Source organism: Pseudorasbora parva, chromosome 18 (assembly GCF_024679245.1).
Source record: "Pseudorasbora parva isolate DD20220531a chromosome 18, ASM2467924v1, whole genome shotgun sequence".
Classification (NCBI taxonomy): Eukaryota; Metazoa; Chordata; class Actinopteri; order Cypriniformes; family Gobionidae; genus Pseudorasbora; species Pseudorasbora parva.
The window spans coordinates 17,644,670-17,671,161 of record NC_090189.1 but is presented as its reverse complement, the minus strand read 5'-3'; the positions used below and the strand labels follow the sequence as shown (position 1 = coordinate 17,671,161).

Genomic DNA, 26,492 nt, shown 5'->3' with positions numbered 1-26,492 from the left:
TATTTTTGTTGAAATCCGCTTGCTCAGAAAGGCCTCCATTGATACCTTCGCACTAAAGACGCCGTTAAAAGTCCATCTCACTACAGTGACTCTAAGATAATTTTATGAAGTCGTTATTTAGGGTTTTTTTCGCACAAAAATGATTCTCGTCACTTCATACAATTATTGTAGAACCACTGTAGTGAGATGGGCTTTGTAACTTCAAAGCAACACAAATATTATCATAATATTTAAAATAATATCAACACAAATATCTTTATTTGTGTTCCGAAGATGAACGGAGGTCTTACGGGTGTTGCACGACATGAGAGTAAGTAATTAATGAGATAATTTTAATTTATGGGTGAACTAACTTCAGCGCTTATCATAGATAGTGAATAACAGTTACTAAAGACACTAAAACAACTTAATGGGTTATGTATTTCAATATTAGCTAATATATATTTCAATTTAATGTTACTATTTGGACTGTACAATATGCTAGTGAAACGCTTCAATATGGAAATACGCAATATATTGATATTTTGCAAGTTGGTCAAAAATGACAGTTTTTTTTTCCAAATGATTATTTCAATTAAATGAATGTACTATATTTTAGTTATAGATATTTATTTAATATTTTATGGTACTAAATTTTAATTATGCTGTAACCATTTATTCACTTTTTGAGAATTCTGAATTTTAAATGCATGATGAAAATCTTAGAGCACAGAATAACGTTTTTAAAGACGACACTTGACAGATTATTGCTGAAGTGAAAAAAGTTTTAAAAAGTGAACCTAAAAAAAGTTACAGAGTTTATTGTTACCAAAAAAATGAACAAAAAAATAGATTTTCAATTTCTCTTGTCTCTTATCTATGCAATTATTTGATTCATTAGCATATAGCTCAATTAATTCGATTGATGGCCCATGTAGCTACATTAATTACCTGCTTGGGGTAGTGTATGATCTCCTGTGTGTTTGTCTTGGCAACAATGGCCCTGTTGCTTCCTGGGCTTAGCTGGAGGTTCAAGGAAAATCCAGAGACCAGCTGCACACCCAGCTCTGTTATACTGACTTTATCATCCAGAACCCGGATCATCCTCTCAGCAAGAACCGAGTTAGACAATGGAGACATCACCTGGACAACAGAAACCAAACCCAGCATGGCATTATTAAAAAACAAAACAAACAAACAATTTATCTACGAGCTGTCTGTATTGTCACTGATAGTAAACACTTAGTAAACTTAATGAATAATGAGCAAACACTGACAGCTGTGGGCGGCTCTGTCATTAACACCATTACCTGCACAGTGGTGACTCCCACAGTCTTGCCTGTCAGCACAGTTCCTGCCTGCAGGCGTGCAACGCTCGTATCCCCAACTCTCAGAAAGTAGCGCACCAGCCGCGTCACATCCACCTGCCAGTCAGAGCCAAGGAAGTATGCAGGAGATGGGCTGCTTGGATCTGGCGAGTCTGCGGTGAAGACCGTAAGTACTCGAATCAAACTGTGCTGATACTGCAACATGCAGCCTCGGCCCTTCCTCTCATCCTCTTCCTCTGTGTCCCAGCTCACTCTGAGAAAAACATGCGGAGAAAAGATGAACAACTCTTTTCCTCACCCTCCTGCTCTCAATCTATATTTTTTTCTGCTATCTGCTATTTGACTAGGCTCAGCAATCTCTCATCTCTACTTAAAATGAAAGTCTCTGCAATGTCATAAAAAACTGCCAGGATATCTCTGTGGAACACATTCTCTATTCTAACAAGAACACTTCAAGGCAGCTTTAAAGTGGAAAAAGTCCATATGAGGTGGAACATCAAATATAGAAGTTCTGAGCTAGTTTGTGGAACTAAAAATCACACCGCAACTCAAGAAGTCAAAATTCAAGAACTAGTCACAATATGAAACGCACATTAAACAAAGACAATAAACAAAATAAATGTATTAGATTTATAAACATTTATTTATTTGTAAAAGTGTATTAAATATGTGAGATTGTTAAAAATAGGAAATATACATACTCATATATACTAATTTATTATTACTTATAAATAAACTACTTCCTGAATTCCTGACTATACACATAAATAATATATACTATTCAACACATTTTTATATTTATTACAGTTATTCAATTATCTAAAAACAGATTTAAGTATATTACTTACTTATATTTGTCACTATTTAATGTATCTAGAAGTGCAAAATTATGTTAGTGTACATTTGAATTATTCTCATAACTGCTAAATTGTGATAAAATTGTTACATGTTGACAAAAAACACCAACAATTCAAACCTTATGAAGTTTGTTGGGCAGTGTGTCAGATTTGAATTATACTTGTTGCTTGCCTTTTGTTCTCTGTGACAGGAACTCTCCAGCCTTTGATTTGGCTGAGCTCTGGATCAGACATCTCGATCTGCAGGGGGACTCGAGGCATCCACACGCTCACCTCCAGCTGAGCGCTGAGGTAACTGTAGGTGAAGTTCACCATTGTCCTCAATCTCCCACGGGTCTCCTTGCCATTGACGTACACAGAATCACACCTCTCTGACACCTTTGAGCGGAAATTATTATTATTAATAGTTTAGAATTTAGTGTAATTTGACAGGCTTCAAAGAAATTTTAATAGGTCCATCATGAAATTTACTGTAGAAGAGGGGTCTTTAATTCAAAACAGCTTACCACTGGGGTACCTTGACCCAAGGTGCTCAATATATTTAGGTGTCGATATTGGCTACACATCACTGGTGTAATCATCTAGCCACACAGCTTCACCTAAAACTGCTACATCAGTGACATGGCTAGACGATACCACAGTATTTGAAGAAAAAACTCCAACTTAACCTAGCGAAGAGAGAGCTCCTTATATCACAACCAGCCACATTCTGGTCGAATTCTGCAGGATGTCCATGCATGGCGGTCTATTATTGCAGGGACATCGACTTTACATTTGCATGCCTTTAAGCATGACGCGGAACCAAACAAACTGTGATTGGTCGCGTTACATGTCAATCAAACATCCTCTTGGGCAGTCCTTGGCCACTGAAAGCTGCAACAGTACTGCAACTTCTGCCGTTAGTCTGAAGGTCTGGCTACGCGAGACTACATTTAACTAGACAACACCACTCCCAAGATCCTGGTTGATCTGGATGCCATTACAGATTGTTGACCAGCTTTACCACTTTGTGATGCTTCTTATAAGATATGTAAGACCATGTGTCATGGATGCTGTAGTCCAGGCTTCCAGCATCCACAATTAAACTAGAAATTTGCGTTCAATAGATCAAATTGGTTTTACATTCACAGGCCTCTTTGTGTTTCTCCAATGGCTGACAGTAGGTTCCTACATCACTACATCAATTTTTGCAAGTCAGTGTTCCTTTACAACTTCTGCAGTCTGTGCCTCGTGGTACCATCGCAACAAGGTTTACTTCCTAGGGGGAAAAATCTACCAAAAATTCCCTGAAGCCTCATGACACCTAAATCTTAGTATCTAATTTTGGAACTTTGCATTGCAGAACTCACAGAGCAAATTATTTATGGTAGGACATATAACACCTACTGAAGGAATAAATGTAAATAAATATAAAAAGATAAGAGATGTTTTATGGTAATGCAGACTCTGTGTACATTGTTCTGTCTCATTAAAAAAATCTATGGGTACTGTTTCATTCATCTCCAGTACTTCGAAGACTAATTTATAAACCACAGGGTCTGAACTCTGTGCCATAAAAATGGAGTCTTAAAAATAAAAGAGTCTTCTGCACTTCTCCTTTGTGTTCAAGGCAAGTTCATTTATTCATGCGGTGGGTGCCGTTAAGGTGTGCATGTGTAATAAGGACATATGACACAGTGCATGGGTTTGTTTGCATGTGTGCAGTCATTCCTTGTCTGTCTTTTACCGATGAATAAGTGAGTAAATACCTTCCATTTATGTTTTAAGGCTTAACCCTGAAAAGACAAGCTCACTGGAGATTCATTTTTACATCTTCAGAAACTCACAGTGAAAGTGCCAGTGTTTTAGGGGGAAAAACTCCAGAGAATGATACAGCAATAGTAAAAAAAAGAGCTCAAACTCTTCATAATAAGCATGCAGAAAAGAAGGTTGTTTTCGAGGGCACAGATAAAAATAAAATAAAAATAAAAGTTCAATGAGGGCTAGGGCTATGGCTCAGACGAGGTCTGTACTCAAAGGTTCAATGCTAAATTCAAATAATCAAATTATACAACTCTGCATATTTAAAATAGTATCAACTTCCAAAAGACAGGGGAAATATTTCTATATCTTTTGTAATTGGCATCAAAGGTCCATTCAAACTCAGTCACACAAGGTGAAAGAGAATACATTAAATATGGGTTCCCTTGCAAAAAGGACAAACATTGTTTTGTGCTGTGGATTACTGCCTGCTAAGAGAATGAATCCATGGAAAAAGATATTTAGCACATATTTACATTTTTATATTCAGCCTATATGCTGATGATTCTGCATATTGTTGGGCCTATGCAGATTATGCTAATGTTAATCAATTTCTTTGACTGTAAGGACATTTTTAAAAACTTTTTGTGTACGGGAAACAATTTTAGTATTGTGTCCAATTTAAGATCTTGGCCCTGAGGCAAAACCACTTAAGAAGAACTGCCCCAGAGAATGATCCGGCAATAACAAAGGGCTCAAGCACTTCATAATACGCAGAGGGGAAAAGACAGGTGTCTGAAGCACAGGGTGTCTGTGCTTTGGTTAAAAAACAAGTTCAATGAGGGCTTTCGGGTCAACGTCTGTCTGCCTCCTGTTTTTCTCTCTTTAGGTGAGGAACTAGGAAGTGGTGGTCATCTAAGACGACTCCACTGACCCCTCTCTTCTGAGCTCTTCCAGTTCTAATAGACATGTCATTCAGAAGCACAGTAAGGCTGCTAATAGAGAGCACACAGAGTGTGAGATTGTTGAAGCCGTGAATAGTGGCCTGACCTTCACATGCATTACCTTTAGGATATCCTGGTCTGAAGACCTGCAGCGAGAAGAGTTTGTGATGTCCGTGATGGAGCCATCAGCCTCAACTCCCAAAACTTTCACAGGCACGGAAACCCTCTTACCAGTGAGCACGGCCGTGTTGAGGATCTCCGTATCCTGGAAACGCACAATAAAGAGCACTGAATTAGCACTAAAGATATGCAAAACTACATTTTCAAAATTGACATGCTCAGAAAAAAGGGTTAAACAAACTCTCTTTGAAGTATTAGTTGAGTATGAGTAGACTGTTAGGGTTAGTGGAATAAGAGGTTCGTAGAATAAAGGAGTTTGGGTTAGTAGAATAAGTGGGTCGAATAAGGGGTTAGAGTTAGTAGAATAAGGGGTTAGAGTTAGTAGAATAAGGGGTTAGAGTTAGTAGAATAAGGGGTTAGGGTTAGTAGAATAAGGGGTTAGAGTTAGTAGAATAAGGGGTTAGAGTTAGTAGAATAAGGGGTTAGAGTTAGTAGAATAAGGGGTTAGGGTTAGTAGAATAAGTGGGTCGAATAAGGGGTTAGAGTTAGTAGAATAAGGGGTTAGAGTTAGTAGAATAAGGGGTTAGAGTTAGTAGAATAAGGGGTTAGGGTTAGTAGAATAAGGGGTTAGGGTTAGTAGAATAAGGAGTTTGTGTGTGTGTGTGTGTGTGTGTGTGTGTGTGTGTGTGTGTGTGTGTGTGAGTGCGCGTGCGCGTGTGTGTGTGATTTGCAGTTTATTGAAATTGTATCTGTAAAGAAAATGTAATTATAATTAAAATATATAATAATAAATATTTGGAGCAAATAGTTATGCTAAATATTTAGCTAAACATAAAAATGGAACAGGGTAGAAAAAGTCAGAATTACTGGCCCAACTAGACAGCAAAAACTATCCAATTTGAGTCCAAAATACAACAGCCAAAGACTTCTGTCATCCGTGAATATGTATAGCTGTGTGGGATCAATTTAAAGAGACAGCTTTTCTGAGAATTTCATAATGTAAACTGTTTAAAAACACACTAATTAAGGTATCTAAAAATATAAAAACTAACAAAAATATTAAACAAACCAGTCTATCTCACGATGTGTCCCATCCCTAATTAACACTGAAGTATGTACATATGGAAGAAATATGATGCAAAAAAATTGGCTAATAGTAAGAACAAGCACTCTCATCATCTAATAAGCTTAATCTTGTTTTGGTGACGAGTAAAATCTTAAACGGGTCAAAAATGCCAAGGCAACAATCATGGATCAGACACGCTCTGTCTGAGTTTAATACCCTAATGATTATCTTACAGTGTGCCACTGTGATGACGAACACACTAGGATGATTGGGTTTGAGCGTAGATTTAACTTCTAGACCCAACAGATGTCCACGAGCATCCTCCAAACGCAACACAACAGATGCTGACTGTGATTTGAAAAGTTACAGGCAAAATCCCACACTCTTATGCCGGTGTTATTTCAGAGACAGGGTCATGCTGTGAAATAGACCGTTCCAGTAAACAGATCTGGCAGCTAGCCGTATAATGGACACTTGATATCGAATTGTCACAATCTCATTTGGTTTTATTTGTCTTGAACATTTATATGATAAAAAGCTATATTTTTATAGTTTAACGGATGCTGGTGAACTTGTAATAAAGGACTGCGTGCGGATGGCTTTGGGAATTATGTGCGTGTCCTCATAAAACGAATGTCGGTTTCGTTTCGGCAAATTCTGCAGTAGTTTGACCAGCGGTAGGGGTGACAATAGGAAGAGATCAAAGGGTGAACAAAATGGCACTGCGCCTCTGGACAATTAACACACATACACACTCACAAAAACACACAGACAGAACAAAGACACATAAATCATTTATAAGAGCTGTCATTGTAGCTTTATAGTCAAAGGATTGTACACAAAGCATGACAAATACTTGTCACGCCAGTGTGATTTCATGCTCCACAGACATCCTTACAAAACATGACCTCACAAAACCTCACAGAAGTTAAAGGGATAGATCACACAAAAATGACAATTATGTCACTTTTTCACCCTCATGCCATTCCAAGTTTTCTTCTACACAATTTTAAAATAACTTAACAATGATAGTTTGTATTTTATATATATATATATATATATATATATATATATATATATATATATATATATATATATATATATATATATATATATATATATATATATATATATATATATACACACACACATATATATATATATAAACATATACATATATACATACAGGTCCTTCTCAAAAAAATTGCATACTGTGATAAAGTTCATTATTTTCCATAATGTAATGATAAAAATTAAACTTTCATATGTTTTAGATTCATTGCACTCCAACTGAAATATTTCAGGTCTTTTATTGTTTTAATACTGATGATTTTGGCACACAGCCGCTGCACAACGAGAAGAGGTGACCGGACCCTGAGGAAGATTGTGGAGAAGGAACGATTCCAGACCTTGGGGGACCTGCGGAAGCAGTGGACTGAGTCTGGAGTAGAAACATCCAGAGTCACCGTGCACAGGCGTGTGCAGGAAATGGGCTACAGGTGCCGCATTCCCCAGGTCAAGCCACTTTGGGCTACAAAGAAGCAGCACTGGACTGTTGCTCAGTGGTCCAAAGTACTTTTTTCGGATGAAAGCAAATTTTGCATGTCGTTCGGAAATCAAGGTGCCAGAGTCTGGAGGAAGACTGGAAGTCCAGTGTCAAGTACCCACAGTCAGTGATGGTCTGGGTTGTCATGTCAGCTGCTGGTGTTGGTCCACTGTGTTTTATCAAGGGCAGGGTCAATGCAGCTAGCTATCAGGAGATTTTGGAGCACTTCATGCTTCCATCTGCTGAAAAGCTTAATGGAGATGAAGATTTCGTTTTTCAGCACGACCTGGCACCTGCTCACAGTGCCAAAACCACTGGTAAATGGTTTACTGACCATGGTATTACTGTGCTCAATTGGCCTGCCAACTCTCCTGACCTGAACCCCATAGAGAATCTGTGGGATATTGTGAAGAGAAAGTTGAGAGACGCAAGACCCAACACTCTGGATGAGCTTAAGGCCGCTATCGAAGCATCCTGGGCCTCCATAACACCTCAGCAGTGCCACAGGCTGATCGCCTCCATGCCACGCCGCATTGAAGCAGTCATTTCTGCAAAAGGATTCCCGACCAAATATTGAGTGCATAACTGAACATTTTGAGATAGGAATTTTGGGTTTTCATGAGCTGTACAATAAAAGACCTGAAATATTTCAGTTGGTGTGCAATGAATCTAAAATATATGAAAGTTTAATTTTTATCATTACATTATGGAAAATTAATGAACTTTATCACAATATGCTAATTTTTTGAGAAGGACCTATATATATATATATATATATATATATATATATATATATATATGAACTGTCATTGTATGGAGAGAGATCCATGCAATAATTTCTAAAAATGCTCTATGCGATCATAACCTGGGCTTGACATTGACACCTGTTCACTTTTTATTAGCTGAAGTGCCAAGCACAGGTTGTCCGAAAACGCCACGCCCCTTACCATTACGGGCAGAAGTCGGATCTGCAGTGACTAGCAAGGGTTTATGATGTCACCAACCCAGAAATAAGCTTGTTGTAGTCCAAACCGGCTGTTTTTACAGGCAATAAACTGCCATAACTTTAAAAGACAATATCTCTGTTTGCATTGAACTTTCAGTGCTGTAACTTTGCAGATACTGTTTATGCTCAAGCAGCAACATTACACACTAACTAAAGTTAAAAAAGTGAAATCACATGCAACCACCCTTTTAAGTGAACGTAAACAGATGAGAAAGAAATGTGTAATGGTAGGTCTGTGTGTCATAAATGTCCGCAGCCTAACATAGGCTACCTGTTATCAAATTAGATAATATTAAACATATCTATATGGCAGTTTGTTAAATTGTGGCTAGTGAAAATGTGACTAGTTACTTTGGAAACCTACTAGCCACTGTGGCTGGTGAGCAAAAACATTAATATCAAGCACTAATCATAACACAAGTTGATCAAAGGTAAAAACAAACATTCCCAACCGTGATCAGAGGCGCTATTCCCACATAGTCTCTCTGAATGGTGTAAATCCTCATGGTCCCTTCGTCCCGTATCATGTTTCCAGGCAGCTCCAGTCGCCATGTGATCATCTGGCTCTCTAACTGGTCACTCTGCTCCTCCGTCTCAAAGTCCAGTTGCAAGACCTCCAGCAGACCTCTGAAAATAAAACATCAGGACAGAGTTACATCCCAGTCTCTGCAACAAGTGGCTTAAAATCAAAGACATTGAGTCAAAGAGGACCGTGTAGAATCTTAATAATGAAAGCACAATCAGTCATCAGGAGAGATGGAGCGTCTCATCCTCTTTAGTAACATTAAAACACTAAGCATTCTAATGAGCGTATCAGTAGGTTCATTGCAGGAGCATGATTCAGCTCACACCATGACTTTCAGCTAGAATTTTCTTTGATAAAGGGCTTTTATATAACTAACAGAAAGGCAAAATCAAACTTTTCAACAACTTCTTATGGTTAGCAGTACAGTACAGTAGCTCTCACAGTAAAGGGATTTTTGAAAATTTCTATGTAAAAAGAGTGGACACATCCTTTGAAATCCCAAAATCTTCATATTATATAATCTTCAATGACAATAAAGTTATAATATTGAGTCATCAGGGGTAAAAGGTCAAGTGCATGATCCCTGTCCCATTATCATTATGCTGTATTAAGTGTTTCCTAGTGCAGTGGAATCCTCTCCCTTCGGCTCTTCACAGGTTAATGTGGAGACCTAATGTTCTAATCTTGCAGAACGTGCTGGTCTTTAAGCTGGTCTGACATACTGATGCACCAAGGATGATTAAAGTTAAGTGGGTCGTCGCTGTAAAACATGGAAATAAGGGCTCCGGAGAAAGCAGTCAGGAGATACCGCATGCTGAATGGCAGCTGGTGACAACTCCCGTGTTGTAAAGGGTTTGATTTATTATAGTTTCAGTGCAGTGTAAAAGACAATATAATCACCACCATAAAATCACACGATTCAGTGAACAATTGAAAGGGATTTAGCTCAGGAGATTTTATTCTGTACTGATTTTCTGTTGAGACGAGAAGTTGAAGCAGGACACATCAAAGGGCTTGTCCATTTTTTTTTTTTTTTAATTGCCAGTAGAGTTTAGTTTTCATCTCAGCCATAAATCATGATTAGCTACTTGCTAATGCTAGTCAGAGGCAACATTAGGTGGTTTCTCATTTTAGAGAGCATTTGATTGTACAAAACTGGCACGTATAAGCGCATGATGAGTAACTGATTATTTTAAACCATTTTTGTTTTATTTTTTTCAGCAAGGATACATTAAATTGATCAAAAGTGTCAGTAAAGAAATGTATAATGTTATCATCGATTTCTAGTAAAAAATAATTGCAGTCCCCCAAAATATTAAGCAGCATAATAATTGTTTTCAACATTTATAAGAAGCAACATCTGTTGACCAAACCAGCATATCACAACGATTTCTGAAGGAACATATGACTCTGGAAATTCAGCTTTCGAATCATAGGAGTAATTGACAATATATTTTAAATTGTAATGTTGTTTCACAATGTTACTGTTTTTACTGTATTTCTGACCAAATAAATGCAGCCATGTTGAGCGTGAGAGCGCTTTCAAAAAACATTATCGAATGCAATCTTTTGAACACTGGCGTAAATCTGCAACAAGATTATTTTACAAATGAATCCAATACACTAGATGACTTCAACGTTACAGTTTTTCTCAATTGCTTAAACATAATTTATGAAACCTTGCTCCATTTTCTGAAAACATTAAACACAAAATCTTATCTTCAAGCACTTTTTACAAAACCTTTTTTTAGAAAACGCATTGTTCAAAACATATACAGTAGGGCAAGAATAATTTAGTCAGCCACCTATTGTGCAAATGTGCAAGTTCTCCCACTTAATAAGATGAGAGAGGACAAAGTATTGAGATTAACTTTTGTTATTGACCAACTTATTTTCCACCATAATTTGCAAATAAATAAAATGAACTAGTCAGTACTGTTCAGCACAATCTTCAGCGCCATACAATTTGTTCATTGTACAGTCTACAATGCACTGTACTTATATTGGTTGTGTCACATCATTTGAAACAGGTTAAAGCAGTTTTGAGTGGTTGTGTTCAGTCAATGACATTGTGTTCTCCATTTGTATTTTATTGTTGCCACTTAAGGTTACCAGTATGGATAACGTGTGCATTAGAGTGCAGAATTTGTTTTGAGAATGAGGATGTGTTTAGAGTTTTGTTGAAAAGTCTGTAAATTGTGTTTTACCATGTGAAATGTTTTTAGGTATTGACAACAGACTGCGCAATTAGCTAAATGAGTTCAGGCAACTAAGAACTTTGTTCAGCCAGTGGGTTTTAGAGTTTTAGCAATTGAGAAAAACTGTAACATACATTGAATAAAAGCCACAAAAGTCCAATTTAAATGCAATGGGATCTTTAAAAATAATCAAATTAAAAAATAAATCAAGAGTAATATTACTTTTGATTCCTGTAAATCTAAAACATTTTATGATAAATGTCAGGGCAGGTGGAATCTTTAATATCTTCGATACCAAAACAATTAGCAGTGTGTTCCAAGATGCTAGCTATATAGAACTCTATACTGTATAAAGTATGCTACTATAGTATTGTCTGGCTATCACCAGACCAAGCTCAATTTAAGACTGAACATTGGTCTGGGGAGTCTCTCTGTATTTTCTACTGCAGAAGAAGCGTGATCAACGAACATTATTCGAGTAACTCTGCCCGCAATTGGATAGTCCTTCAATCGATCAGACCACAAGAGGCGTGATCAATGGGCAAAGACCCATCGTTTCTCTAACTGTCATCGTGTAAAACTCACCAATAGCGTGCCAGATGGATAAGCCAGTCTGTGATTGGTTTCAGCAAAATTGTAACAGAATCAGTAGAAATTAATGTACAGGTTTCTAGACTGATTTGCCGGGGGAAATCAAATCGCCGGCAGATCAGGCTGGGTTTATCCAGTCTAACTATAGTATAGTATGGTATGGTACATGATACACACTATAATCTGCAATAATAAAAACACCCATTGCCATGGACACCGAACAAGAATCAATGAGACCAAGAGAAATATGACACCCAGATGGAGGCTCTTATTAACAAGATGCTCACAGTTTTCACGCATTTGAATTGGATCCAAAAACACTCGAAACTCTTTATATGAAAACCAAGCCGATCGCTCCCCTGCTTAGATACACAGAGGTAATATGAACTCAATGCTCATTCTTTTTAATAACAGTGGAGGAATTGTATGTTTTCTGTGGTTACCAGCAGCTGAGATGATGGAAAGATATCACATTTTTATGAAGTTATTTTCAGTCGCTTTCCACATGAATACCTACGGTACAGAACCGAAGTATGCCATTAATCACGAAATCACAATGTGGCGAGATTTTCGCTGAAGCTTAATAAAGTGCCTGCACAGGGTAAACACAACTAAATGGCACCTTTTTAACCAGAAAAAGATGGTTCTTAATTTTCATTCAAAATACCATCCTGCGAAAGGCGAACAGGTTGCGTGAACATCTGTTAGTACCTGAACAATGAGAGGAAAAATAAATTAGAAGTGGGGTTTTTTTTGTCCAAAAATTATTTTGCAATCTGTCACCTAATTCTCATAGTTTCAGAGGAAACACCCCATCTGGCAATGTGCAAGGGCAGAAAAAGCTTTTTAGCGATGAAATGTCTTTGAAATGTGAGCTAGGGAGAGTCTACGGTTGAGTGGTTTCAAGAACGACGAGGGTGATACAGCAAGGGCTTGCCTTTTGCTAGCAAATGTGCTTTTCTTCTGGCAGGACACAGAGATGGTTTGGGTGTCACTTCCTCTGCCAGGTTCCAGAGTGATGTCCCAAAGGTGTGTGTCGCTGGGTCTGGCTGTGCTGAATGACATGCCTTTTCTGGATGTGGCTCTGTGAGAAAGAACACAAACACAAAGATGACATCAATGGAAAGGTCTCAGCCTCAGGCGGACGCCTACAGTCTGCTTACAGAATGCCTAAAGCATATTGTGCACAAAAATGAAAACAGCTGGATGAAATAGTCAGTTGCAATCTTGGAAATGAAAATGTGTTTACAGTTTTCTTACTCTCAGCAAGTTAACATTTTTTTGTGAAGTGTTTCAGTAAAGTGAAATATTCTTACAATTTGAAATAACTGTTTGAAATAACTGTAAAACAATTTGTACATGTTAATATACTTTAAAATGGAATTCATTCCTGTGACCGCAAAGCTGAATTTTTTACAAAATTGTGTTAAAATATAATTCAGCTTTGAAAAACTCTATTACACAAGCCCAATGCATGTGCTAAAGTTGAGTAGCAAATATGGCCAAGTCAAAGAGTTCTCACAAAAGCTTTAGAGAACACATTGTTTTATTATGTTAGAAAGCCTATGGCTAAAAGAAGATTTCCAAAAACACTAAAAGTTCCTAAAGACACAGCTGGCAGCTTCATTCATACATTCAACATTTGTTGTACCAGAAAACCTTTGAGAATGTTGAAGAAAAAGGACAATATCATTAAGGGGAATAAAATGTTTGATCAGAACAACTGAGGAAAAATCCTCAATTCGCTGCCCAAAACTTGCAAGATGAAAGGAAGAAAAACATTTAAATGCAGAGCATAATAAGAACACTAGACAAGCATGGCCACTCTTAAACAAGAAGAAAATCAGACTTGAATGTGTTCATTCATTTGGATAGACCTGTGGACTTTTCTGGAAGAATGTTTTATGAAGTAATGTGACCAAACTAGAACTTTTTGGACCAATGGATTAGCAGTATACACTCTTAAAAATAAAGGTTCTTAAATGGTTCTTTGGCAGGGTGTATGGTTCTATGAAGAACCTTTAATATCCAAAGAACCTTTCCATTGCACAAAAGGTTATTTGTAGTGCAAAAAGGTTCTTTAGACTATACAATGGTTAGAAAACGGTTCTTTGTGGAACCAAAAAGGGTTCTTCTATGGCATCAATGTGAAAACCCATTTTTGTTTCTTCCTGGCACCTTTATTTTAACGACATATGTCAGCTGCAAAAAGGCAAAGATTATGAGCTGAAGAACATTTTCTCCATAGTCAAACCTGGAGGTGGTCCAGTCTTGTTTTGGGGGTGCTGCGCTGTGGCAGGAAGTAGAAATCTTGACTATATGAAGGACATTGGGAATTCTTTGAAATATCAAGCCATTTTGGTAAAGATTGTGATGCCTTGGGTACAGAGACTGAAGCTTGATAATCAATGGACTTTCCTGGAGAACAGCCATCCCAAAATATTTATCCAAATCTACTTCAGCTTTGGTTCAGGAATCAGTAGAATGTTCTTTAGTGGCATGTACAGTGCGCAGATTTAAATCTCATTGAAAATATTTGGAAGAATTGTAAAAAATCTAAAGGTTACCAGTGATCTTGCTGTAGACAGGTGGCAGAAGTTTCTAAGCACGTTTATGAGTTTCTGCGCAGAGTTATTATTTTAGGGGTTGAATGATTTTGTACAATAAAGTTATTTTTTTATCAACTTTATATATCCTCAGAATCACTCAAATGTGTATTAATAAAATTTCTGTAATGATTTACTGATGCCTTTTTTGAAGTGTTTTAATAACATTTTGTTCTCTGGCCAAGGGAGTTGATTCATTTTTATTGCAATAAATGTCTTTACTGTCACTGTAATTGAACAGTGATGTAATGTACTTGTGAGAAATTTTCCAGATTTGAAGCACAATTTATCACAATCTCAACACCCATGAGCAGAACTGAATATTTGGCTTCTAATAATCTAGTGACCTGAAGCTTTTTGTCACAGGTTTGCGCAGGCAGGAAGACAAATACAGATGAATCAAGTTCCAAATGTGGTTCAATCACAAATCAACTCAAGGCCAGCAGACAGGCAACAGCACAACTTAACATAACAGTGACCAGACAAAGACAGAGCAAACAAGAGGAACTTAAATAGCAAACAGAAACAAGGTGATTAACAAGACACAGCTGGGACAAATTTACTAATGAGGGTAACCATGGTAACAAACAAGTGGCGGGAAACTAATACTGCTTTCCTGTTCGTTTTTAATATGCTTTTAATATGCTGTTTTAAATGTTTTAAAAAATATTTAACATATCATAGAGTTGTTTGTGGTGGGGTAAATTAAACACGATATGCGGTAACGTCACAATCGCGTTGCATTGTGGTATATGAAGCTGCCTGAAGTGTGCATATGAAGTAGACTCACTCCCTCGGTCAAAATTGAGGGAGCAAGGGTCTGTCCATATAAACTTCCCTTGTCCACTTCACGAAGTGGAACGCACTTCAAAATGGCGGCGGGGATTCCCCCGAGGGGAAGTGCTGTTTGCAAGTGAGTGTCTAATATTGGAGTGGAACACAGCATATGACAAAGGAATGAGACAGGATAAAATCAACTGAAAGATCAACTAAACAGACAGCCATGTGACAGTATTACTTCTGGATGGACATAAATTCTAATTACAAAATCTACACTATTATTGCAGTATCTACTACTTTAGATAAAACAGCATGTTAAAACAAACTGTGATTGGCTGCTTTCTATACAAGTAAAATAAAACTGTTATAAAACAGTTGCATAAACATAGCCTAACAATTACTTTTCAATATTTTTCAGATTCAAATTAGACCTATCTACCTTTTTACGTAACTGACTTAAAAGAAATGATGACCCATCGTGGCAATACTGAAAGGAAAAACTCACACATGCTTGCAAAGTAAACACATGTATACAATGAACATGTCCAGTTCAAACTGAATGTTTGCTAAAGGGCATGTGTGGTAAAGATGCTAACCTAAGCATTTAAAGGTTGAGGTGGAAAACTTTCACCTCTCTGATGGACAGAAAATCAACACATCTCAAGCCTATCTGCACTGACATCCCTTTCCATTCAACCTGACTCATAGCCACATTTATAATAAAAAAATAAACAAACATCATGGACACACTCGTTAATGGTTGTCGAAGGAGATATAAATCCTGTTTATAAGACCTGCTAACCACAGGTTGAGTTCAGCCGGCATGGCTCTCAATTCCGTTTCACTTGCCAGTTATAAATCTTGGCTCAATCTCTGTTACAGAAAGCACGATTGGACATTTAACAATGTTGTATTCATAAAGGGTGTACAGTGAGTTTGCCGCTCTGGAGAATTGAATCTCTCTGTATCCTTTGGCTTGGGCAAACACAACCACATGTCCAACATTCATTTTAAAGACAGAGTGAATTACTTCTTTTCTCCTCTTTTTTTCCTGCACTGTATCTCTTGGCTTTATCCACCAGCCAGACAGTTCGTTGGTCCCTCCTCTCCACTGATGGGACTTAGAGACCATGGAATCTTGCCACGTGAGAATCTCCCAGACATGTGCTGGAGTCAGGCGTCTCGGGAAGCGCGGCCAGAGAGGAAGCAGGTCACGGTGGGAGAAGTAGAATGAGAGCGGCTGACAGCGTCGTGACACACTGCATTATCTTTCCTCAACCCCTCATCCATTTCTCTTTTTTTCTGTTTCATGGCACGCACTTCACTTCTGCCTCAAAAACAACATATTGTCATGCAGCAGATCTGAAATGGTTCATTATCGATGCGCACAATGAGCCTGTGCATTAAATGACACATTCAGATGTGCATTTTAATAGGTATTTCGCAGAATGCACTGCGCGATAAATTCGCATGGGCTTTTATCTGGTGCTGAGTAGAAATACATGATATCACTGGTGATATCAGTTCACGTCGCATGTAGATCTCTAGGATAGCACAAGTCTATCAACCCCTGGGACTCAAGGGAGAGGGATCAGAGTCTGTCTTGACCCATTTTGTGTTGTCATCATCTTCAGTGCAGGCGTGCAATTTTTAGATGACAGATGACGCCCTCGGTTGGATAATCCAAACATTTTTAATTCCAGGGAAATGAAGAGAAACAAAGAAAGCTTGAGAGGAAAATAAGAGTATAAGGGAAAAAGGAATTGTAATACAGAGGGTTATAGTTTGAGAGAGAGAGAGAGAGAGAGAGAGAGAGAGAGAGAGAGAGAGAGAGAGAGAGAGAGAGAGAGAGAGAGAGAGAGAGAGAGAGAGAGAGAGAGAGAGAGAGAGAGAGAGAGAGAGAGAGAGAGAGAGAGAGAGAGAGTGTTTTGGTCTGCTGGGGAAAGAAACACTGTATGCATGAGTGGCAAAAGAATTCAGTCAAATCTATAATGAGGATCTTGATGGAATAAATCTCTGACACAAAATCAAAGACAGACGAATATTGATGTGGAGCTACATGGTGCTGCCTGCAGGATGGAATAGAATAGAATAGAATAGAATAGAATAGAATAGAATAGAATAGAATAGAATAGAATAGAATAGAATAGAATAGAATAGAATAGAATAGAATAGAATATGTAAAATGCCATGCTTAACAGATTAATAGATTAACCCATTTTGTTGTGTCAATTCAAATATGAATGAAAACAAACATGTATTTACATTAATGTACAATAACGATCTGTTAGCCATATATAATCACTTCTTAATATTAATGAATAAGAAATATTATAATACATAATTATCTAATGCTTAACGGATTAAAGGAACACGCAGATTTTTTTGGCTTGTTCACGTATCCCCCAGAGTTAGATAAGTCCATACATACCATTCTCATCTCCTTACGTGCCATAACTCTGTCTGACTAGCCTAGCTTAGCACAAAGACTGGAGGTAAACGGCTCCATCTAGCCTACTTCTCAATAAGTGACAGAATAACACCAACATTTTCCTATTTACATGTTGTGATGTGTATTTACAATGTGTACTAAGACCGACGGCAAATGAAAAGTTGCGATTTTCTCGACCAATATGGCTAGGAACTATACTCTCATTCCTGCGTTTAACTTTGCTGCTGTACCATGGATGCAGCGGCGCAATGATATTACGCGGCGCCTGAAAATAGTCCCCAGCACGCTCTCTGTGCAAGCAGTTTGTTGATCAATTAGTTTGCATTCTATATTAATAATCCATTAAGCAGAATAGAAAAAGAACCACTTCATTGCATTCATTAATAAATTATATTATTTAAAAATATATATATTATTTATACATTAATGATTTGTTAAGTAGTGGAAAAGAATAAAATAGAATAGAATAGTTTTGATAGAACAAACACTGTTTTAACAAACAACAATAACTTTTTGCGTCATGTGTAATCTGTGTAGTGTAAAATAAATGTAAATACATATTAAAAAATGTTTTCTGTCATATTAGAAATAATGTTTGAGGTGCACAGCAAACGAAAAGCTTGTGATGTCTGAGCTAGACAATGTAGCCCAGATAGCCTTCAGTTGAAATAACTTTCTGGTGAAAAGAGAGCAAATCTCTGAAGGGTTAAAGACTTCACTAATTTTCAATCAGTGTGTGGATTATCTATCATAACCTCAGGGGTCTGAACTCAATCTTGCAGAGAGTAGTGAAGTGGGGCAGAGATTTTTCCCCGGATAAAATCAATCTCTTTGGGATACCAGCCTTTACCTCCCTTTACTGCTAACACTGAAAGAGAATGTCCATTTGAGTCAGGGCTGGGGGCAAAGTAAACCCTATCAGAGCTGAACGAAGAGCTGCAAGGATATTGGGGGCTCAGGTGGTATATGGGGCTCAGCTGCCGGTCAAATGTATATCTCAGACCAGAAGCAGGGTTTCTCAACTTCCTAAAATAATCAGCACAAATCAAAGGGAGATTTCACACTAGTCCGATTGACACCAGAGTTTGTTTCACTTGGATGATGTGAATGCTGTCTTGCGAACTCGAATGAGCACCTGCGAACTGTACCTGGGTCTGCATCAAAAATGCAAACTCCAGTACAGTTCACTGCTGATATGAATGAAAATGATGACATATGATTCAATGAAACCATTTGTTCACACTCACTATAATTTTTGTGTTCTTTAAACTCTGCAGTATATTCACGGCAGATTTATGCAGTGCCATTATGTGCTGACACTTTGAAAACAAAGCCAAAGGTTCAAAAAACTATATATAAATGTGAGGTGAGCATCGCTTCTCCTGCATCGTCATTACCATGTAACGCTGTAAAACGCTGCTGCTTTGAGGAAGCAAATGTACCCCAATTTGGCACCCAATGATAATATAGTATATAATGTGATATAATGTGACCACAATCCAGTGGAGGTAGGGAGAGCAATCAAACTCAAGTTTGTAGCAGGCAATCAAACTAAGTGTGAAAGCACCCAAATTCTCAAATTAGTCTAACCATATTGTCAAAAGAAACTCTAAATTCAGCTACTCTATTAACTTATGATATGAGTCAGAATACAATTTAGCTTATCAGTTCTTGAGGGCATTTTCCTACCACAGTTGCATTTAAAACAAATGCAAACAAACTTTTCAAAAAACGACAGCTTTGCCAACACAGGAAAGAACAGTACCTTTAGTCAAAAAAATGCCTACCTATAATAGCAATTTCACTCATTTATGTGTTCTTTCGCCGTTGATGTGGACTTAGAAAAAATAGATTGCACTGTGTGTTTTTGTACGATAGAGCTCCCGCTATAATATGTTCACTTCTGCCCAAAGGACTTAAGTAGTTATTAGGTATTTGTTTTCTTGCTCCATTAAGTTGATGCATTATTTATGGGGAGAGAAGCCACACAAACAATGAAATGTTAAGAAATGAATGCAACCAAATAATTTCCCCATTATTTTGCCATTTATGGAAGAGTGCCTTTGAAACTCCTCCAGTTGGAAAAGTGAATTGAGCCGGCACAAGGTTATTATGTTTCGGTAATCTTTATACTGAGTGGGAACGTTACATTCTCTTGGTTATAAAGTGGCATGACTCTAGTGTTGCATACTTGTTAAAGTCGAGCAAAGCTTCTAGGGCATTTGGTGCATCTGTTGCCTCTGTGCCACACTTCTATTCCAAATGGGACATCACAATCCTCAACGCAACTCCTCTTCATCGTATTTTAGCCTAATCAAAAGTGTCTTCCAGGAAAACAGTTGACATTTGCTGTGCCTTCTGAGTAAATCCAATTTTTTTACATTGCATTATGTGTTCGGATTGTTTTGCCGAATTCCGGATAGCAGCATGTGAAATGATAGCTTTAACCTCAGTTTAAATCTACCAAATACTTGTTTAGGCTATATTTTGTAGTAAAACAATCTTCTTTAATTTAAAATACATGCAGCCTCTCATTAAAGGGATAGAGCAACAACAATTTTTTTGACCCCACTGACGGGCAAAACCAGTTCAAAATATCAAAAGAAGAAAGTAATTAATACAGGTTTGGACCAACAAGAAGGTGAGTAACTAACTTTTGGGTAACTATCCGTTCAAGCAAAATTTCCAGTTAAGATGACATCAACCTACCTGAGTATGAAATGTTCAACCGGTGATGTACTTGATAGGAACACGTAGAAAGTAGCGGTGTCTGTGGTCTTCAGTGGTTTGGAGGACGTCTGGATGATTACAGCTCCTCCGAGGCGCAAACGCATAAACGTGGGGTTTCCTGGAGGTGATCGCAGGAGGTTTACAGTCCCAATCCTCTTCATGGAGGACCCATAGATCTGCCGTCCCAGGTCACCATGCTGTGGACCCCTTATTTTGCTCTCTTGTGGGACACACTGTCCACTTGGACTGGGTCTGATCTGGTAGTAAAGTTCAGCAACATTTCCTCTTTGATCACCTCTCTGCTCCCAACTTGACCTGCCACCTCCAGGGTTGAACCACGCTGGCTCAGGCTTCAGGAGCACCAAGCAGAAGCCACCATCTGCCGAGATGGAGCAGCTGTCCCTGACCTCGCTGGATTCCCAGACGGCGTATGCTGTAATGCAAACGTACCCTGCTTCATTCTGCCCTGGGATGTTTTGGATAGCCCCCTCGCTTATATCGTCCCTATTACCAGTCGCATAAAACAACACATACAAGCCAGGTGTAGATGATCGTACTTGACGGGCCAGAATAAATGGCCGGATCTTGGGGCCAGTGTGGATCATATGCAGTGGTATAGACTGCTCCAAAGACATTGGACCATAGCTGACATTGATTGTCGGCTGGCCATTCAGTCCAGTGAGGATGAAAGGTTGCCTTTGTGCCTGCAGGCTGGAGTTGTCCATTACGTCCTGACTTGTCTCTCTGAGGAGGAGGTAGTCTGCATTGATGATCTGAATGTTCACACTTGGAAGAACAGCGAGAGGGGACAGGGAACTAGGGTCATCTGATAATTCCACAGCCTTCATTCCTTTAAGACAAAATCATATTAGATTAGCATAACAGAAAGACCTACCTATGAAGAATTAATGGTATTTTCCAGTAATTGTTGTACACATCACATCACATGACCCTATACTGGACTCTATAGTGCGTGGTCAAATCAGTAGTTCTAAATTTTGTTTCAGGAACCTAATTTGGACATCAAGTGGCGATTCAACACCAATACCATAATTGTTTATCATACCATAATACAATGTTGATACAAATCATGTTGAGCCCCGTTGCATTTGAGGCCATACCTTATACATTTCATAGTTTTCTTTTTCTTATATGGTTTTAAAAGGATAAGGGCAAATCACAACCTGGCAGTGTTGGCACACCTAATTTACACAAACTTGCAGCAAAATAACAAAATATGTTTAATTGGATACACAATCTTATAGACAAAAATAGATATAGAATATTACAACTCATTTGAGTGAATTGAGCATTTCTATTTTGCCATCCATATTTTGTATGATTAATGTTAATTCCATTATATTATTTGTACTATTCCTATCAGAACAGATCGGAAATGCATTTTTGAATCACAACCCACCAGTTTTAAATGACTGTTCTGTTCTATAGGAGGCTGTACTATTAAAACCTTTCATTCAAAAACGCTGTGAAAGCAAGGTTACTTTCACAGAATATTATGCTTGGTAAATATGTTATCAAAATGTTTTTATTTTTCTGGACAGCTTTACCTCAGTGCTCTAGCAATTGTTACATTGCAAAGTTGTATTTTGGAGAAGCAATTTGCTATATGGCATTCCATCCTCATTCAACGAAAAAAACGATTGGTCTAAACCTGTCAGCAAAAACCTATCATTCTGTTGCTGTTTGAACCTCTACCCAAGGTGCTAGTCTATCTTTAGTAATAATCTTTTCAGAAAACATTTCCATAGATGTCAAGCCCACAAAATATTTTGTTACTTCAATAGCAAAAAACACAACATTTCCCCTGTTGGTGCTAGATGATTTGGAATGAAGCAACACAGGGGGAGGCAAAAATAGTCAACATCCCTCTGATCAGGTGCACTGTGTGTCCGGACAAGCAGCTTGTCAAATCACTCATCTGGGAGAGATGCTTTAACCTTTACCTTTTGACAGGTTGCGAGGGCTACACTGCCTTCTGATTGCTAAAGTGCCGTATTGAAAAGCTGAAGGTTGATCTTGACATGCCTTGCGTTTTTGGAGGAGTTTGTTGGTCCAAATGCTGGTCCGTGTGTCATAATGTGATTGCTATTCCGAAAAGAAAATCTTTCTAGTGGAACTGGAGTGTCACACGCAGTCCTACATAACCAGACTAAACTTCACAGTACTTCGGAAATACGGACAGCAACAGGTCTGGAGGGAAAAAAAGTTCCTAAAATAAATTGTTCTGGGTAATTTCAGCGGAAATGGGGCTTTAGAGAAAACCTTTATTATATTTGTATGTATTTAAATCTACATTCTGCTAAAAGACTGCACATATTGCTTTTAAATTATACTGTATAGTGTATATGAATTGAGGCTAGAGTTAAGTATTCTAACACTTAAACTGAGAAAAACGGCATCAGAGGTTTGTGATTTTTTGATTAATTTGATTTTTCACAGTTTTCTCTTAATCTGAGAATAGTTGAGCCAAACCCATCTGTCACAGGACAGATCAAAGAGACCTGATTTTGCAGTATAGCCAGAGCCAAGACTGTTTTACTCTCTAATAGAAGAGACGACACGTTGTATTAAAATATGTAATATAATAAACTAAAAAATACGACAAATTGCCAAAATAAAAAGTGACAAATGGCTAATGGTTGACAAAGGGGTAACCAGAGAGTGTCGATTTTTTTGCACTTGTTGGCCTCTAAATAAAAGATTTCGTTGTTTTTTGCTGGCAAGTGGGTTTATCTGCTTGCATTTGAGCTTACACACCTGACACTGTATGTGTTGCTGGAATAGTTGTTAGTATGACAGACGCTGTAAATAGTGTATAAAAGCGTCCATGCACATCTCCCAGTATGACACTTAAAGGAGATCAACTCTCAATTTACAAAAGTGTAATGTACATGTAAATGAAATCAAAGCACTAAGTAAAGAAATGTAATCATTATAAGACTGTATATTTAGAGCAGATAATTGCAATGATAAAATATAGCATATTGTATGCATTAATTGTCAACCCCTTACGTCTGTCAGACAGTAAGGTAGTCAAATGTACCTTAATTTATGTTTTCAGTGTACTATAACAAACCTAACTGACATTAATATTTGATTAAAAAAAGTAGTAAGTAAATAATCTACTGATAATGTCTTGTTTCAGCTTTTTTCCAGTCTGCTAAACAGGTTATCGCTGTCTAGCAACCATGACGTTAATCCATGCGATAAATCATCCTACTGGAATCCAATTGACTGACTTGTATAGAAAAAAATACAGTATATTCGAATCTCAGACTAGGAATCTCATGTGTGAAAGTGATGTTTCAAAGTAGGTTAATGGCTGAGCCTGGGGGGGAAAGGACTAGTGTCAGTGCAGTGTCTAAGAACATTAGGACAAACATGACTGAGTCTGCACAGCTCAAACTAGGACTGAGCCTCTGCGCTGATGACAAGCCTATTTGTCAGACTCTCTCATTTCTAAATTGCTGCTTTTGGCATTACTAAAAACTCCATAGCATATCATTTTCAAATTAGGAGCTTTCCAAGAAGGGTTTTATTCAATGTGAATCAAGACAATTGATGAAAATGTCCCTACTCTCAGTTTCACTATTAAAAACCATGGCACAGACTTCAAAACAACTGTGATAAAGTTTTAATTACACTATTAAATAATCCACTTAAAGTAATAACTAAGCAGCTATTTGAATTCTGCAGTTAATTATATAAGCAAATTGTAATTAAATCTATATTTACTTTATATGCAAAGCCATATGCATAGCCAAAGCAACATTTATATTAATGTGCTCAGCTGATGCATGCTTAAGTGCACTTACAAAAAGTTACATCTAATAAAGTTCACAACTCAGGTTACAATTTAAATATGCAAATAACTGACATTAATGCAAACTTTTTCAGAGGTCTTTCATACTCTCATTCTGAAATCATCCATGATAAATGAGAAGACATGGCTATTTGTAGCTGAACAACTGCAATAAAGTCAATCTCAACCTGGATAGTCTGATGCATGATATGATATGAAATTATATAGAAATATGTTTAGCATGTGAGAGGTCTTACCTTCTGCACAGGATAGACACAACGCTATAACGATCAACAACATTGTGCTCGTCTGCACAAATCAGTCCAAACTGGAGCCTAAATTACTTTATTCCTCTAATGCATTCCTATAAAAAAAAGAACAGTAAAAAAAAGAAGAAAAAAGCTACAAGAACAACAAAAATCAAGGAAAGAAAGTGACCATGCCCCCCTCACATGACATGAAAGTAAAAAGAGCTGTCAATGTATAAAAAGCTGTATAGATGAGTTTGAAAGAAACAAAAAAACATGTAAAAGTTAAATCTTTGCGCTGGACCGATTCACGTGCTGCTGTTTCTAGACCTCAAACTCATCTGAACGATTAGATGTCACCAGCGTAATCCTCTGTGAGTGAAATACACGTGCCAATCTCGCCTGTCTGTCAGTGTTCTCTTCACTGACGTGTAGACGGACAAGATGCAACATCTTACTTAAAATATGATCCTTAAACGAGCGAAAGTCCATTTAAAACATTTTACAGCCTATGCAATGTTTACTTATTGTTAGGAAGCATTGTTTACATAGGTTATAGTTGCGTCAATGTAAATTATTCAAGCGTAGATAGGGTATAAGACTAAATAATAGTTTATTACTTAAACTTTGTGCCCGGTTGTTCAGCATCAAGTGTGTTGTGCAGCTCACAAACACTTCAGTCGCTTCAGATGACAGCTGGTGTAGCGCGCAAGCCCCCTGTTGACGGTCAAAGTAGTCGAAAGATAAAACACACTTCAGCGACACACGGCAGGCCAGCGCAGCGTGACACAACGCAAGTAACAGTTTGCTTTAAGTTGTTCATTTAAATAAATAAGTGTTACATGTTGAACTTTTGCAAACTGTGGAGTGCACGAGACTAATTCACTAGATTTTTCATGTAAATTCATGTTTAGGCTACTGTGTCACATACCTACATTTTCCATTATTAGTGCCAGGCCCCATAGGAAAGAGATTTTTCACGGGCATTTTGCTACACTAGCTACGTTGTCTCGCAATGAAACAACCTATAACTGGAATTGAACAGCCCAGCCTTGCCATCTGTCTCAAAATATATCATGGCTTTCTTGTTACTGCGACTTTTTATGTTTTACAGGTGCTATTTTAAATATAATTAACCCTTTCATTTTATTGCTCTTAGGGCATGAAAAACAAGATTTGAAAAGTACTTTTTTACACATATTTTTCAAAGCGATCTTCAGATGTCCACTGGAGTGGACAGCATGCGTTTATGGTTTAAACAGAAGATAGTGATACTGTACTAACCATAATACAGTAAACACAGCAATATTGTGTTTATTTAACAAACCAATAAAAAAAACTGTATGAAAACTATCAGATATAAACAAAAAAATATATAGATGTGTAATATTGCAAAAGCAATTGAACTTCATACTAGTTGAAAATCATGCATCTTTGCTAAGAGCATGAGGATGTGATTCCATCAGAGATCTCTACAACCTGTCAAGGTACAACCCAGATGCTCCCTCCAGTGTACCAAAATATGTTTGACTGACCCTTAGCTGATAGTTACGATTATGTTCAAAATGGGCACATTTATATCAGCAATCAGGTGTTTTCAATCTCACCTGAAATGAGCAGTGTTGGAGGTAACGCATTCAAAGTAACATGCATTAAGCCTAGTTCAGACTGCACGATTTTCAAACTCGTCGGGTCACTGCTCTATTCACACTGCATGACTATCTGGGGTATCATTCAGTCACTGCTGTGTTCACACTGCACGATGGTTTGACGACAGAGGAGTTCACACTGCATGACTGAACAAGGAAGAATCGCCGACAACTCTCTCTCTCTCTCCCGTGGGCAAACTACGTTTCCCAAACACGTGCGATGTGACAAGTAAACAACGCGAGATCACACGTGCGTCAGACCGGAGTTCTCGCGCGAGACTTGGAATTGTTATTAAAAATGAT

General features: G+C 37.7%; 1 protein-coding gene across 1 annotated transcript in view; it reads right to left on the bottom strand.

Annotated features, from left to right (window-relative positions):
* si:dkey-1d7.3 (transmembrane protein 132D) overlaps positions 1-24,667 on the bottom strand; it is a 28,560-nt gene extending 3,893 nt beyond the window's left edge. Inside the window, exons 1-8 of the mRNA XM_067423322.1 lie at positions 24,550-24,667; positions 20,449-21,319; positions 12,839-12,985; positions 9,039-9,213; positions 4,970-5,113; positions 2,337-2,542; positions 1,290-1,560; positions 931-1,122 (exon numbers count right to left, since the gene is read on the bottom strand). Of these exons, the coding sequence (XP_067279423.1) occupies positions 931-1,122; positions 1,290-1,560; positions 2,337-2,542; positions 4,970-5,113; positions 9,039-9,213; positions 12,839-12,985; positions 20,449-21,319; positions 24,550-24,592 (2,049 nt within the window). The 5' untranslated portion in view covers positions 24,593-24,667. The remainder of the gene's footprint in view (positions 1-930; positions 1,123-1,289; positions 1,561-2,336; positions 2,543-4,969; positions 5,114-9,038; positions 9,214-12,838; positions 12,986-20,448; positions 21,320-24,549) is intronic.
* Positions 24,668-26,492: the final 1,825 nt, after the last annotated feature.